At 44.5% G+C, this 17,268-nt stretch overlaps 1 protein-coding gene across 1 annotated transcript in view; it reads right to left on the bottom strand.

The window, feature by feature from the left end:
- Positions 1–17,268, bottom strand: part of LOC146821647 (uncharacterized) — a 1,582,729-nt gene that overhangs the window by 452,740 nt on the left and 1,112,721 nt on the right. The window contains exon 25 of the mRNA XM_085609888.1: positions 15,546–15,617. Coding sequence (XP_085466014.1) covers positions 15,546–15,617 — 72 coding nt within the window. The remainder of the gene's footprint in view (positions 1–15,545; positions 15,618–17,268) is intronic.

Genomic DNA, 17,268 nt, shown 5'->3' with positions numbered 1-17,268 from the left:
CTTTGACCCCCCCAGGCTCCGGAATCTGACACAGCCCACCCCCAGAGTCTTCCCGATCGGGGAGGAGGGGATGTCGGGACAGGAAGTCCGCGTTCGCGTTCTGTGCACCCTTGCGATGGAGGAGCTCAAAAGTGAAAGGTTGAAGCGAAAGGAACCATCTCATCACCCGAGGATTATTGCCTTTATTCCTACACATCCATACAAGAGGGGCGTGGTCTGTGTAGAGGGTAAACCAATGCCCTTCTAGGTAATACCTTAATTTCTCTATGGCCCATTTAATGGCGAGACATTCCTTTTCGATGGTGGGGTAAGACTCTTCTCGAGGAAAGAGTCTCCGGCTGATGAACAGTACGGGGCGTTCGTGGCCGTCCTTCGACATCTGGGACAGAACAGCCCCGATACCGACATCTGAGGCATCTGTTTGAAGAATGAAAGGTCGGTTGTCGTCAGGAGAAACAAGCACCGGTCCTCAAGTTATGGCGCCCTGTAACCTTTGGAATGCCATTAAGGCAGCGGTTGGGGGTTGTGTTCGGAAACGTTTGGTAACCCCGTTCTTCAAGAGGTCCGTGAGAAGGGCGGCTATCTCTGCATATAGGGGAATACATCTCTGATAATAGCCTAGGAGACCCAAAAAGGCTCTGACCTCTTTTTTTGTGGTGGGAAAAGGGACTTGGGTGATGGCTTTGATTTTTTCTTGTTGAGGTTCAATGCATCCATTCCCTAATAGATACCCCAGATACCTGACCTTGGAAAAACCCATTCTGGATTTACGGGAATTTATGTGTAAACCTGCCTCTTGCAACGCGCGACACACTGGTTGGTATTGTTGTAGGTGTTCTTCCCAGGAATAGCTAAAGATGATAATATCATCCAGATAGGCAGATGGTTGCAATACTTTGTTCATTAGGCGTTAGAAGGTCACTGGGGCACCGTGGAGCCTAAAAGGCAAGACGGTAAATTCAAAAAGACCATTGGGGGTGATAAAGGCAGTTTTCTCTTGGTCACACTGGTGTAGTTGGACTTGCTAATACCCTTTTGTTAAATCAAGAGTGGATATGTATTGCGCGTCTCTTAGCTGTTCAATTAGCTCATCCACCCGAGGTAGGGGGTAGGCATCCAACTTGGAAATTGTGTTGACTTGGCGAAAGTCGATACAAAACCTGATACTACCATCGGGTTTAGGCACCAGGACGATGGGAGAGGCCCAATTGCTATGGGACGGCTGCATCACCCCCATTTCTAACATGTTCCTGATTTTGGTGGATACAGCCTCTCGTCGTCTGACTGGTATCCGGTAGGGTCTTAGCCGAATCGTTTGGTTTGAAGGGGTGTCTATATGGTGTTCGACCAAAGAGGTGCGTCCTGGTAGGTCCGAAAAGAGTGATGCAAAAAGGATCAACACCTCCAATAGAGAGTCCTTTTGAGGAGTTGATAGCTCTTCGTTTACCAACAGATGGTCTAGGGTGGTTAGGTGTGATGTTTGATGGAGGACTAGATGGTTAGCAGCAGGGGGGCACCTATTCACTTTTTCAGGAGATTGATATGATAGGTCTGTGTGCGGTGTGGTGTAACCTGGAGTCGATAGGTAGTGTTCCCTATTGTCTCTACTACCAGGTATGGGCCTGTCCACTCGTTTTTGGCTTTACCCAGAGCCACTGGTAACAACACCAAGGCCCAATCACCTGGTTGGAGGGTCCTCCACTTTTTTCCCCTATCGTATTGCTGTTTGTGTTGGTGTTGCGCCTTTTCGAGGTTTGTCATGGCTAGGTTCCTTAGGTTGCCCAGGCGGTTTTTTAGGTCCTGGGTGTATTCGAGGACTTCACTAGAGTCAGTAGTGTCTTTCTCCCAGGCCTCCCTAGTCATTTCCAAGAGCGTCCTGGGTTGCCTTCCATACAACATCTCGAAGGAGGAACAACCCAGGCTGCTTTGTACCTGACCCCGAATAACAAATGGGGCTAAGGGTAGGAGCCGATCCCAGTGTCTCCCTTTTTCTGTTAGCATTTTCTTTAGTGTTAGTTTCTGGGTCCCATTATACCGCTCAACCAGGCCGTCGGTCTGGGGATGGTAAACTGACGTACCCAACTGTTGAACATCCAATAGTCTACAAACCTGGGCCATAAGCCTAGAGACAAAAGGGGTCCCTTGGTTGGTTAGTATCTGACGTGGGAAGCCTACACGCAAGAAATATTCCAGAAGTTTATCGGCAATCATGGCCGTGGTAGGGGATTTTAGCGGGAAGGCCTCGGGGAATCGTGTACAGTAATCCACTAGTACCAAGACGTACTTGTAGCCTTTGCTGGATTTGGGCAGAGGCCCAATCAGATCCATGCCTACCCGTTTAAATGGTTTTTCTATAACGGGGAGGGGTTAGAGAGGGACACCAGGGGGTTTATATGGATTCTTTTTCTGACATATCGAACACTCCTGGCAGTACCGTTTTATATGCGCATATATACCAGGCCAATAGAAATATCTTAACAGTGTTTAAGTGGTCTTTTGGGCTCCTGTGTGTCCTGCTAGGAGATGGGAGTGTGCAAAAAAAATATTTGTTCTCGTTATTGCTTTGGTACTAGGAGCTGGGGTTCTTCTTGTGGACTTCCTACTCTATATACTAAGCCGTTGGTTATCTGAAAGCAAGGGTATCTGAGTTGGTTGGGGTCTTGTGTCAAGTGGGCCTGTTGCCAGGCCTGGTGCACGGTGGGATCGTTAAGTTGTGCCCACCGGAAACTTTTGTCCCCCTCCCATGGCTCTTGGGTTAAGAGAGCTCTGGGGAATGTTTTGGTCGCTTTAGGAACCTCAGGAGATAGGCCTCCGACATTTGTCCATAACAGGGAAAGGAACCGGGGGTTATCTGTACCCAGGATAAGCTCCTCGGGAGGCGTCGGTAGAACCTCAACAGTCACTCTGATGACTGGCCCGTACGGGCATTGAAGGGGCAAGTCTGCAGAGGGATATGCTTTTACATCCCCATGAACACACAGTATAAACACCCGTTTCCCATGACACACCTGTCCTGGTTGAACCAAGTCTCCCCTGACTACGGACTGTCTGCACCCGGAATCAAGGAGGGCGGTAACTGGTTTGTGATTTACGCACAGACTTACATAGAAACAAGTCCCCATTTCCTCGGTGTACAACAGGGGTACATAGCTGATGTCCATCGGCTCTTCCGTCCGTTTTTTCGGACACGTACGTGAGATGTGTCCCCAATCCCCACACTCGAAACACTGGGCTCCTCGGTTTATGGGGATCTCATATCTGGGTTGTCTTACTCGGTCGGGTTCTTTATTAGGGCGAAGCGGTTTCCGAGGAGCAGGCAGGGGTCTTGTGTGTTTTTCCGTCTCCCAAGAGGATCCTCTGGCCTGGGCCCTAGAGAAGGAAGCGGCCATCTCGACAGCCTGTTCGGGGCTTAGGTTGTTATGTTGATGAAGCCAGCGTTGGGTGGGGTATGGCAACACCTCAATGAATTGTTCCAAGTATATGGCATTCATAACTTGTTCTTTAGTGTTTGCCTCCGGCTTGAGCCATTTATCAGCGGCTATCTTCAGCTTAAAGTAAAGGGTTTTTACTGTGTCCCCGGGAGACCCCCTCTCTTTGCGAAAGCGTAACCGTTAGGTCACAGCGTCTAGGCCGAGATGATCAAGTATAACCGCCTTAACTTCTTCGAAGCAAACACAAGGAGATGATGGACAGAGTGCTGAAACTTTTCAGACACTCACCCCCACTCACAGATCTGGGATGAATCAATCATCATTCTTTAGCTCACTTTGCCACCTCAGTTCAGATCCAGCTATATACAAACCAGCCTTGACCCTGTGCCTCACGGGAACAGTGCAGCCTGAACTGCCAAGCCAGGTCTTCCCTGAACCGGAAACAAGTATCCTGGGACCAGTTTCTGGGTAACACCCTTCATCAGCCAGGCTAGCTTGAATCCAGTGGCAAAGTGAGCAATGGACCCATGTCTGAGCATACCCTGTCAACTTAGGGCGAACAAAGCAAACAGAAGGAGATAATGACAGAGTGCTGAAGCTTTTGCCACTGGATTCAAGGCAATAAGGGGGGGTTACTTACCTTCCTAACATGGTGATCTTTCTGTAATGCACTTCACTCTTTTCCCTATCCAAGATGGCGACATCTCTCTTCCTGTTTTGTCACTTCCTGTTCCTGTATGTCACTTCCTGTTTTTATGTATATAAGGGGTCAGAACCTTTCCTTCCTTGCGTTGCAACACTCCTTGTTCATGCTGGTGTGTCCTCGCTCCTGTTGGCTACTTGACTCTTGTTGTGGTGATCCCTTCCTTCCGTTGGCATTCCTGGTTAACTTGCAACTTCTGCTCCAGCTTGACTTACAGTTTCCTCCTGGTTCCTTTTGGGCTCCTGGTCTTCCAGTGTTTTCTGGCTTCTTGTCTTCTCCTTCATTCCTGGAGTCTCATAATCATCAGAGGTTTTTTCCCTCTGTGGTTTTCCTCTTGGGACTCCTTCTGGAGGGCACTGGCTGCTTAGGCGTTCATTGCCGGTAGCACCGTGTCCTATCGTGGATAGGTCGCCCCTATCTCGGACAAACCAGGGCTTACAAGAACCAAAGCCGGGTACCGTCCAAACGCCTCAAGATTGGTATGAAAACCCTAAACCCGACATACCATTCAATTACTACTAAAGCTCATCCTCGCTTCATGCAAGCAGTATTTTGTTGTATATTTTACAGTCCATGTTCAGCAACAAAATTGATCAATAAATGGTCATTTATTTGAGGTTATGAGCTACTTTGTTATTTACAACTACTCCATTGTCTTAGAATAGACCTTGATCTCAGACACTCCTTTCCAAAGCCTCAAAACACATCAATATTTGAATATTAGGTTGAAGTCCATACAAAAATGCCATTCTGTGAAGATGCCATCTTGGTCTCATGCTCTCTGTTTAAATATGAATGCTATAACCCACATCATCTCTCCCGTACAAAACTGTTTTGAGGGATCCTTATATTATGCTTCAGGAGAAATGTAATAATAATATTGACTAGAGCTCATGTGGCTGCTAGTTTGAGGTTCTCAACGTTTGAGACAGGCGAGGCTCTATCATTTGAAATGTAGCAATTCCACCATCTCGAAATGTGGTGGGCGAAAAATGAGCCGGCGGAGCACTGCCCCGCAGATTTAGTCTATCACTCCTGTTCCACCTGACTCTAACTGAGCTCCTTAGGAACTGAAATTGACACATAATAAAGAAGCACTTAATGTGGCAAGAACTAAGAATGCACAGGGAATCTTCCTCCACTAAGTGAACTCTCTCACAAATGTGACAAATCTAGTCTGACTTATTAGAGGTGCTATAGGATGCAATGACTTGTAATAAGGGGGATTAGATATCCATCACAGTTGAGATTGAGAAACCCGCCCACCAAACTCTAAATCTACCCTCAATCTGTTAACCGCTCTGCGCACAATGCAAATCGATTTCTCCAGTTAACCTTTCTACTGATACAAAATGTATTGTAGTAGAAATTCTGGTGGGCCAAGATAGATGCTATTTGTATAGTCAATTCTCAACAGTCCCAATGTATAAATGCACAAAAATTGGGACTATCCTTCTCAAATGTTTCAGATAAAAGAATCCTTACTTAGTGATATTGCCAATATGCCAGACAGGTTTAAGTTCTGAGTCAGTATAGGTTTCCAGAGTGTTAACCAACTGCCTTGGAGCCAGGTATGGAACTACTGTGGGCAACAACCATAACTTAGCTGGACAACTGAGATTTGTTCTTTCTACCATTTTAATTCCTATCTATTTAACTGTGTTCGGTCCATTTATTATGAGCTATCCAGCTGTCCATAGCAAATCAGTTGGTGGAATGTTGTCTTGAATCATCGCTGATGGTAACAGATAAATGATAGGAAACACTGGAATCAGAATGAATCCCTTCCGAATTTAACAGGTGATGGATGCTATATTTAATGCAGACAGGTTGTATGGTTCATAGTATCAAAAGTTGCAGCAAGGTCTAAAAACAGCAAGACTCCTTCCCCACAAGGTCTATTCTAAGGTCATGGAGCCAAAGTTGGGATTGGCTCTTTTTCCTACCTTCATGTTGCTGCCTACATCATTTCACCCACCAAACTTTACATTTTAAAATGGTTTCCCCCCATATTGCTCCTTTTCATTCCTCCGCCATGCCTTATTTCCTTTTTTTAAGTGACAGCAATGGATGCATCAATGGACTGGTGCAAAAGGAATTTTAACCGGGTAGCACTTTGAAGTTAAGGTAACAGTGTAGTTATGTGTTCCTATGGTCCTTTTGTCAATCCAATCACTGTTGTACCTATGACACCCTGACCTCTGTCTTCTGAACTGACTTGCTGCATTACTTTAGTACTCTAGGTCATGGGTCGGACTCTAACTCTTCAAACACTTGCAGTATTTGCAGTGAAGAAACCGGTTAAGCTATCACGCTAATAGCCTGTCAGAGCCTGCTAAAGTGCAAAAGCAGTTGGGCGAACAGGCTGAAACCTGTTGGTTACCACTTTAGTGGGGGTTACATTTTGCCCCAGGTCCTCTTCACACATGGTGACCTAGGCTCGTGACCCTGCTCTCCCCCCTGTATTATAGAGCCAGCAGGTAAGTCTGAAGTTAAGTCTACAGGGGTTTGGGTGGGCGGGGTATGGGTGACGGCTCAGTGGTTTTGGGTCTGGGAGGCACAGGGTGTAGTTGAGATTATTAGGGTAGTCCACAGTTGCTTGCGGCTGGTTTGGTCACTCTCAGTCGGGAAACCTGCCACCAACAGCTACTCTAAACTACAGTGAGTCTCTGGTACAGCGAAGGACCTGGAAGATCGTCTGATCTGGGTATAAGCGCGATGAAACATAAACCTATAACTCCAAAACATCCGATGCCGATCATGCGTGTTTTTTTTTCCGGAGATTACGGTCCAACCTAATATCCCTGACCTTGGCCAGAAAACAACCCGTATCTCTTGGGAAGTAATTACGTTGCCCCTGGCACAAGGCAGGCTGGGTGCACCTGGTCTGGAACTATATGCTCTATGCACATAAGCTCAATTTTTACACTTATGGATACACCCTACCCCATATCAACCACATGTGGCGATTGAGCTGGATTTTGCAGCCCCCTTACCTCTCAACACTGCACTCTATGCTTCATACAAGGCTCCACGAGGAGAGATAAACACAGTGAAAAGTATACGTTAGGCTTGGGAGGGAATAAGAAAGAGGGTGGAAACCCCACAATTATATGCCCCATCTATACCACTTCGTGATAAGCCAATGATGCCCCTCCTCTGGGAGGCCAGCGCGCAAAGAAGGGCACAGTTGCTTAAGCTCCACAGGTTCACAGACTTGTACCCAGATGGTGAGTTCGTCCCGGCGCTCCAAGCGGCAGATCACACCAGACAAGGGCTGTAGACACACTTCTTTATTACCAACTTAGAGCCACATGCTGCGAACGAAACCTGCGTTTCCAGCGTCACCATCGACACTGTCCATACTAGAGCAACTCCTGAACACACCTTCAGCTCAAAAACTAATAACTCAACTGTACTCCGGAGTGCAGCAGCGCATGCCAAAAATAACACTGCTCCGGGGTTCCAATGAGAAATAGACCTAGGCCCAGAGTTCACGGAGGCACACTGGAATTTCCGCTGTGGGCAACTAGACAGGCTGTCCCCAAACTATCGACATAGACTGATACATTTCAACTTTTTACACCACCTACACCGCACCCCGCAGCAACTTCACAGATTTGGGCTAACAAACACCGAGAGCAGGCCCAGATGTGGGGCCCCAGGTGCGGACTTTCTTCACCTGGCATGGGCCTGCCTCGAGGTTGCGAAATATTGGACTGCAGTGTTTACAGCTACTCAGGCCATGTTGGGGATGCGGCTTGAAAGCACACCACTGCTTGGCCTCCTGGGGTACGTTAAAGAGGTGCCACCTGCATCATGCAGATTAGTGGCCATGCTTATGCTCTTAGCAAAACATATAGTGGCTATGGTATGGGGCAGTCGACGAACACCCAAGGAGAAGGACTGGCTCATGGATTTGGCTTACTGCCATGATCAACTATCGCATTACTGAGACCTAATGCCACCCAGATCCCGCCCTAGAGACATCTGGAAACCCCTGCTGGACTACTTAAAATCTATAGAGGACCTAAGTGTACCTACGCCATACGAAGGGTCCCTAAGCTGTACCAGGCGAGACAAGTCAAATATGCACACCTCCCAGTAAATGCCTTCACCTGTTGCATATCGTAAACGGGCCAGGCACAGCAGTCATTGAGTGCCTAAATAATCAAAAGCTGGAATGGTCTCAAACACTAATTCTGCCAAAGCAGTGAGGTGTCCCTGCTGGGCCCTGACATCATACGAATGGCGGGATTACCCAAGGGGGCCCAAATATGACTTGCTCATGGATAGCTAAATTGGACTGTCCTTTGGTTCCTGTTTCCAACTGCTGCTGTTTTTTCTGATATCGTGGAGTGCCATCTGCTTTTGTTTTCTTCTTGTTCTTTTCTGTTGTACTCTAAAGATGTGGGACCTTCTGAGAAATAGATTATTCAATCTGCTTAAATGCTAATGTGAATGATATGGCCCTCATCTTTTTATCGTGTATGTGATTTGTTTGCTATTAATAAAATAAACATAAAAAAATAAAACATAAACCAATAACATCTGATGCAATTTCAGGCTTGCCAGTAATTAATTTATCCCAAACCAATGCCTGCACTACCGGACAGAGCGATGCTGCTCAGACAAGTAAGAGCCCTATTAGGATTCAAAGATCAAGGATAGCGAGGAGGAAAGAGGTAAGTAACACAAAGATGATGTGCAACGAAGCGAAGATTGTTAACAATTACACACTGCCTCAAGTCACAAAGGTTTAGAGATCAGCTGGGAAAGCCCAAAGGCAAGAAATTATTGGAGATTTTATGAGGTCTCCTCACCTGTGGCTATAATTGATGCATCATATACCCCATCATGTTGGAGCATGCAAAAAACTAATGTCGCTATATCTGAGGAAGGCATCTAGGATCATCATTTAATTAGTCTCCTCACCTGGTGTCAAGGCCCTAGTGATCATCAGGCAGACAAAGAGAGCACCATAATTAGCCACCAGTGAATTTCCCCTTAACACATTCAAGCTGAAACAAGCCACTGCGAAGGAAATGCTCCACAACAAACTTTGTGTATCCAATGATAAAATCAGAATGTAACGTACAATGAAAGGGGTAATGTGACAAAGCTTAGTCCAATTGTGAGCCATGACATAAAGAAGACTTTGTTTCAAGAAGCAGATACGAAATCTCCATTATTGGAGCCTTGGATAAAAACTTTAAGTCCAGTGAAATAAGGTTACAAAGAATTTAATAAAACAAGGCTCTCATCTGTTCATTTCCAAGATAAGGTTTATTTACACCCACCAGATCAGACCGCACCAGCAGCAGACCCCGAAACTGACACACTCCATCTGAGGTCCCCACATTCTGCTGCTGATGTACCTAACATTCCCAGAAAGAATCTCTCATTAAAGGGCAAGTTACAACAGAATTGCAAAAGCAACTATGCGTTACTAGAACAAAAAGCTGGGATTCAGGAGATAAACAGCGGTAAACATCTCTATCGCATTATCCACACAATATATGAACAAATGGTCCAGGTAGAGGTACACCCTTATAAGGCGGGCCTATGTGCGTATCATGGTTGTAATTCACCTTGTAATCCCCGTCAAAAAGCCAAGATGCCTCCTCTACTGGATTCACTGACTCAAGAAACAGCATTCCAACCTATTGGTAGCCCAAACAATAATCATGCAGCAGCATTAGAAACCATTGGCTAGGAAAATCAGCATGTCAGTTTTAACATACTAACTGACAAATCGATTTGGGAAAATATAGTAAGGAACTCTAACACAAAAGATTAACTAGACATGCCATTATGCTCTATGCTTTCTGGGAAACTCAGATTATGGGACACAAAAGTGACCTCAAGCACCATATTGGGGTCAGAAACTAAACATTTAACAGAGGAAGCAGACTCTCCACTCAAACAGAGAAGACTTTCTCTTTCATAACTGCTTGGCACTCCTTAATGCAAGATGCTAGTAACCACTTTGGTGAGAGTGGGCCACTGGTAAATAAGGATGCAGCCTCAGGAAAGGCCTCCATTGATCAAAAAAATATGGCCTCATTGGGAGAAACAGAATGTAATATATGCTTTGCTAGTTCTATTAAATAAAATATTGGAATCAATCCATCAGTTGCTTACTACTGGTGTTGTGATCCCCTGCACTGGAGCACAAACAGGCTGCCTTGCACACTGAAGAGCCTTGCACTATGGTATAGAGTTCTGTGCGTGCTCTCTCGCATAGTATTTATACTGGAAGCATACCCTTCCAGTGCAAGTTCATATGCCTAGACAAACATGGAAGTATCCCACGCAGTGGATGTGTGTTGTGCAATGCAGCACATATGCAATGTGTGTTTATTTATGAGAAATTAACATCATCATCATCATCAAATAAGCTTTATTCCGTTAAAAGACAAACTATAAAACCATACGTCCATTTAAAAACTAGTTAAAAGGGGATTAATCCCTATAGCAGACTGTGTAAACAAGCAGATTTTTTGTTGTTGTCAAAATCAACAATAAAATGTCTCAAAATGTGTTCATTAATCCATTCATAGAAACAAACACATCCCTAACATCAGTTTCATAACCTCGTAATAATTCAACATTAGCGTTAAACTAGAAGGAAGATTAAGCATGTCTCTGCCAGCTAACTGAATACAAATATTGTAAAAGCCCCTTTAGACCAGCCCCCCTAATCAGACAGTTCATAGAACGGATAGTCCTTATTGATGAAAATAGACTATGTGTTGTAGAAAGGTCATTCATTCCCCCACTTTTTTCCTGGCTTTAACCATGGAAGAAATACATCTGTACACTGTAGCACATACTTGCTTACTTTGAAGCAGTTGCAAATACATCAATGTTTCTTTACATTGCCTGATATTAAGAGACCTTAAAAGAAGAAAGAATTAAATCTGACATTTGTAAACAACATATGTAATTGAGATTGAGGTGTAATAAAATCACACCCGCATTGTGCCGATCATCTTGGACAGCAAGCTCTCTATGAAAACCAGCTCAACGCAGTCTCATCTGCCTGCTTCCACACACTACGCATTCTTCGCAAGATCTTCACGTGGCTCCCAGTCAACACCAAAAGGAGCGTCATGCAGGCCCTCATCACCAGCAAGCTGGACTAAGGGAATACACTCTGTGTAGGAATCACCGCACACCTCCTGACGTTACTACAGACAATACAGAACTCAGCAGCTAGACTCATCCTCGACCTCCCCAGGCGAACTCACATCACACCCCACCTCAAGAAGCTACTCTTGCTGCTGATCCAGTAGAGATGCCAGTTCAAGGTGTTGACCCACGCATGCAAAGCCCTGCACAACGAAGGACCAGCATACATCAACAAACGCATGAACTTTCATCAACTGACCAGACACCCACGATCCGCCTCCCTCTTCCTCGCAGACACCCCCGGAATCACCAAAGCAACAGTGGAGGATGCGTCTTCTCACACCTGACGGCCAAAGTTTGGAAAGACCTTCCCCTACACCTCAGGACTGCCTCTTCAATTCAGGAAATGACTCAAGACTTGGCTGTTCGATTGAACAAATCACCATGAACCAACTAGCATCTCCAGGGACTCAAGACCCTCGTGGGTGATTTGTAGCACTTTACAAATCCCTTAATTGATTGATAAGTTAGCAAATGTTAGGCTTAAATTAAGACTTGCAGAACTCTTAGCCCATCTACCTTCCCATGCCTACAATCGAAGCAAAGTGTTGCTGTATTACAGACAAATAAAAGCCTAAACATTTGACTGAGGCTCCTCCTCAATTAATGGGCAGCTTTTGGCATCAAAATTATAGCTTTAAAGAATTAAAGATATATTGACCCTTTATACTGAAAATTCACATAGCTATTAGGCAGAATGCTGGCCCTGGATAATAGCAAGAGCTCTCTTTTAGAGACAAATTGCAAAACCGTAAATCACAGTATTAAATGACATTGAAAACCACAGCATAGTAAAATTTGCCCTACAACATCGATTCAAAGAAGATCAAACAGCACGTCTTACTCATGTCCGAACAGCAAAAGAGGGCCGTGTAGTGAAATATTACAGAATACCTTTGTTACAATACAGAGCCAAGCCCAAAAGTTGAGTCTGAAGCTGGCAACAAAAATAACAGGCACCCTAACAAAAGAGGACTTGAAAAAGCGTGTCTTGTATCTCACAAATTCAAAACAGATATAGACAAGTTGATCAAAGAAACATGTCTGCAATATGAATTGAACTGTAAGAGAAAATAACAAACATCAAATCAGACATTAAGTTGCCTCCAACTGACATCGTCGCGGTCTCGGGCCGACCGAACTTTGGTGCAGCACAAGCTCCCATAGACTGCTTGCTACACAGTGCAGACATTAACAGGATGCCCCTAACCGGAGGCCACGGAGGCATGGGGGCCCAGCTAGAGGCCCCTGAAGTCACTTTCCGACAGGCTTTTCGTGTCGGAAAGCCTGACATGAAAAGCCAATCAGAAACCGACTTCGTAATCCCGACAGTGGAAACGCTGTCCTTAAGGGATTACGTTGCGGTCCGACTGGCCGACGGGCTCATTGAGCCCGTTAGTAGTCAGCCGGAATGACCAGCCGGTTCACACTCCAACCGCCTTCATTGTAATAAGTTAGTCGGACCGCTAAACCTTAAATGTCGATCCCAGAACGTTCAACCTGTGGTCGGAGGCTTTCCAACCGACATCATAATAGGGCTCCTAGTAGTGAACCTAGCAAGTTCCCCAATGAAAGAAAGGATTCTGTCAAGTGATGTCTCTCTTTTCCAAGACATGATAACATCTACTCTACTCTACAGTACCGAAGAGACTTCTAAGAAGTAACACAGGAACTGACCAGCATGCTAATTAAGTACATATGAATCAAACAATCAGGAAACATTAACTATGACAATGGCAGAAATAATGAACCTTCTCAAACCTTGGGGAAGAGGAACTATCTGATGCGGATAGCTAGAGCTCCTCCCAGGAGGGTTCCTCTGATCAAGTATGGCAGACTCAACCCTCATGACTTCGAAGACAGATAAGCCAAAAAGGGCAAAGAGCTCATACAGACACGGAAATTACCTTCAACTAAGGCAGTATTCATTGGAAAAACTAAGAATGCAACTGTTGCTGAAAAATATAAAACATTTAGACAATGAACAATAACCAACACCATAATGATTCTAAAATGTAATGGAAGGGCATATATAATGACTCAGATCATAACGTTCTCTTACAAAATAGTAAAGGATGTTCATACATAAAAACATTGTAGTTTTGGAGGATTGGGGGCTAGGGGGAGGGATGCGGAAAGGTTCCCAATCTGGAGGTTTTGTGGAATGCTTTTAGGGGACAGTTTATATGCTTCGAAAGCTCCATGGGAAACATGTTGTAAGTCAGCAGTTAGACTTGGAGCTTTGAGGCATAAGGGGACTCCACCTCCAAGCTTGTGTATTACTGCTGTTATTTAATTATTATTTTTTTGCAAAGTTTAATTCAAATGGATCCTGGCCCAGTGATTATCTGTACACACACTGAAAACTGGTTGATTATCTCGTGCTTAGTAATGTGGACTCTTGAACATTCACAATCATCTCATTTAATGTTAGGGACCTTAACTTGCCTAATAAAAGAAGCAATGTGTGGAGGTACTTGATACAGGTGAACCCAGATGTAATTTTTCTTGAGGAAAAAACCTTCATAAAGAAGATACATTCTATATGAAGCACAAGCAGCAACCACAGCAGTATTGCAGTACCAACAACCATATTATGGCCCATTGACTGGGTCAAGAGTGGGGTACTAATAGCCAACAAAGATACTCATGGTCCCTAAGGAGCATAGAGGCCTGGAGTATCCAAACACACTCACATTTTATTATGCAACCCACAGCATGGTTTTGCTACTAAATGGAGAAACATTTGCCCTATTAGGAGAGAACATTAGACAACAGACTGTTGGGGATACCCGCTGGCTACCCGATGAATTCAGACCCCAGATTCTTTACATATCAGACATAACAAGAACAGCACTTGAAATTTGGGACGAAATAGCACAAAAGGTAAACCTGACCACCTTTCACTCACCATATGTACCTCTGCATTTAAACCCACTCAACACCCTGGAACTGGATGGGAAATCAAATAGGAGATGGAAAGCAGGAGAATGCCTTCCTCCCGAAGATCTATTCATGAAAGGTAATATATAAATGATTTCTAGATTACAAGCTTAAATGTAAAATGGTATAACAAGACAGACTCTCATATGCTCATTTAAAGCATTAGGCACTCCAGTCCACAACAAGTTAGCATCCACTAGGCAGTTCACGACATCTGAACATTTCTAATCTGTTTGGTGTCAACACTATACACTATTCTGAATTTCTAAAGTGGCTTGCCCAAAAGATAAAAATATCAAACAGAGTGGGAAATGGAGCTAGTAAGAGAGATCCCAGACAAGCATTGCGGGGTGCACAATGTCCAAAAGCTTTGGAAATTGACACCAAAGGGAAAATGCATATAACATGTGGATGAGATGGTATCTCACTCTGTATAGATAGCATTGTATGTATCCAAAATGTTTTGATCAATGTTGGAGATGTGAAACCGAGGTGGGAATGATGCTACACATTTGATGTGGCAGCTTGATAATCCAATCGTTCTGGAAGGCGGTGTGAAGACGTACTGACTGAAGAGTAGGCAGCCCTTTCAGAGGCCAACTAGAATTCATCATATTACACTTGAGCCAACCTAGTACCACTGGAAGTACCAGACTTTGAGATATTGTGATTTTTCACCTTAGGTTTGGCTGAAGCTATATGTGAGAAGAACACCATTACTGCCCTTGATTCCCTATTGTTTTTTAAAGTAGAGCGATCTAAGAATAAGAATATAGGGATCCCTGTAAATCACCATCAAGAGAATCCACTTTGTCTTTCTTTGAAGCAAATATTGTCCAGTTTTACTGTTCTTCACCCAAATGCCTTTGAGAGTGTGGCAGTGTTATGGCATTGCAATAACCAATGTGACTGAGCGCGAGGCACATTTTCTGCTTGTGCCGTGTGTTCTCCGCCGCCATTTTGAATCCATTGTGGATTTACAACGAAGAGTTCCTTCCAGCTATACTGTCTCTAACGTTACACTGGAGATCCGATCTACACTGAAAGAAACAGCCACAGTATCATCATGTTTGTTTGCATTATTTTTTTAATGTCATTTTGCACTTGGGTAAAATCTAGATTGTCCGATTTAAAACTGCCTCGAACTCTGATTTCTTAATTTGAAGCAACATGTACATGGACATATAAATCAGTTATTATAGCCATGAGATTAAAAGAAAGAAAACGACAACACAGGATCTGATTAAGAATCATTAGTCTTTTTCGATACTTACTTGCCATTTTCCTCACAGGGCTGAGAGCTTTTTTATTCTTCTTTGGTTCCATGAATGCCATTTTTGGCAAAGCTAAAGGAGACAGATTAAAATAAAGCATGTATATATTGGGCTAGAAAACACCTCTTTTTATGAAAGGAATTGGATAAATAGCTTTCTGCTTTTTACGGTTACAAACGGTGTTTTATAAGCAAACATTAACTGTGTGGGTTAAGTTTTTTTCTTGAGTTGTTTCAAAGAGAAACGGAACGTGTGAGCCACATTCACGAACATGGGGTCAATGTTCTAGAAATATACTTGAAGAAAATGTACTTACCACGAGTAAAGGTATTTCTGGTGGTTACAGCACAGAACATACATGTATATCTTGGGTTATTATTAAGCACAATAATAACTTCTTAAGGGTGAAGGGAGGGTGGTGAGGAATCTGCAGAAAGATTGGGTGCCTCATTTACAATAATTTTAAGCACAGTAGTGCAGCAAGCCTTCCTGCTGTGCTCCCGTGCATCAAAAGAAAAAATACCGCACATTCCTATCCTATTCCCCTGCGCCGGCGCTCAATGGGCTGCCATGCACCATCACAAGCACCCTTGCACTAAGTTGCAAGGGTGTCTGCGTTGTAGGGGTGATTGTTCAGAATGAAGCACACATAGAAAAAGGAAAAACGAGAAGAAATAGAGGTATTTCTCCTCGTTACGCCTCCCTTAACCTTGCAAATCTGGGAATGTGTCAGGTTCCATGAATGTTGTGTGGGAACACCCACAGCAACACCAATGGAACGCTCCTTTCACGCAGAGTAGTGTGTGAAAGGGGGCCATATTTACAGGGTCATGAAAAGCCATGCAGGACGGCTTTATGTAGCCTTGTAGAACAAGTAACTTACCTTCAGTAATGATGTATCTGTAAGAGACATATATTAGTTATAGATTCCTTACCTTAGGATTACCCCCAGGTCAGACTGGATCCGGAGAATTTTCTTTAGCAGTACCTCTGCGTATCGGTAGGTGGCGTCGATGGACTCCGTGTCTGGCGTCGGCGTTGTGGTCACCGGGATGATGCCGTGGTGCCTACTTAGATGCTGCGCCTGCATGCTGACGTCAGTTCTAACACGACTTTCCACGCCAGACGCACAGAGCCATGAAAGACACTGACCATTGGTGCGCCACACCAGGGCCATGCAAGGGAGTCCCAATCCCTAGAAGTCAGTTCGCAGAGCGGGAAGGATGGGTGGGGTGGTAAGGAATCTATAACTAATATATGTCTCTTACAGATACATAATTACCTAAGGTAACTAACTTGTTCATCAGAAAGAGACTATTAGTAATAGATTATTTACCTTACGATGGATACCCTAGATATACCAACCCCGGAGGAGGGACTGCGAACCGAGTTCACACCAGAAAGTCCTGGAGGACAGAACGGGCAAAGTAGCCATCCCGCCGGACTTAACTATCCAGACAGTAGTATCTGGTGAACGTGTGCATAGAAGCCCATGTGGCTGCCTGGCAGATGTCAATGAGTAGAACTCGATGTGACAAAGCAGTAGTTGCTGCCGTAGCTTTAGTGGAATGAGCTCACCGCCCCACTGGAGGTTCCTTTTTAGCTGAAGCTTAACAAATCTTTATGCAAAGGATGACCCATCTAGAGATGGTACGCTTTTGTACAGCCCTACCCATATTGGCACCCACATAGCCAACAAAGAGTTGATCATCCACCCGGAAAT

Source organism: Triturus cristatus, chromosome 6 (assembly GCF_964204655.1).
Source record: "Triturus cristatus chromosome 6, aTriCri1.1, whole genome shotgun sequence".
Classification (NCBI taxonomy): Eukaryota; Metazoa; Chordata; class Amphibia; order Caudata; family Salamandridae; genus Triturus; species Triturus cristatus.
Note: the sequence above shows the minus strand (reverse complement) of the source record. Positions and strands in the feature narration are given on the sequence as shown.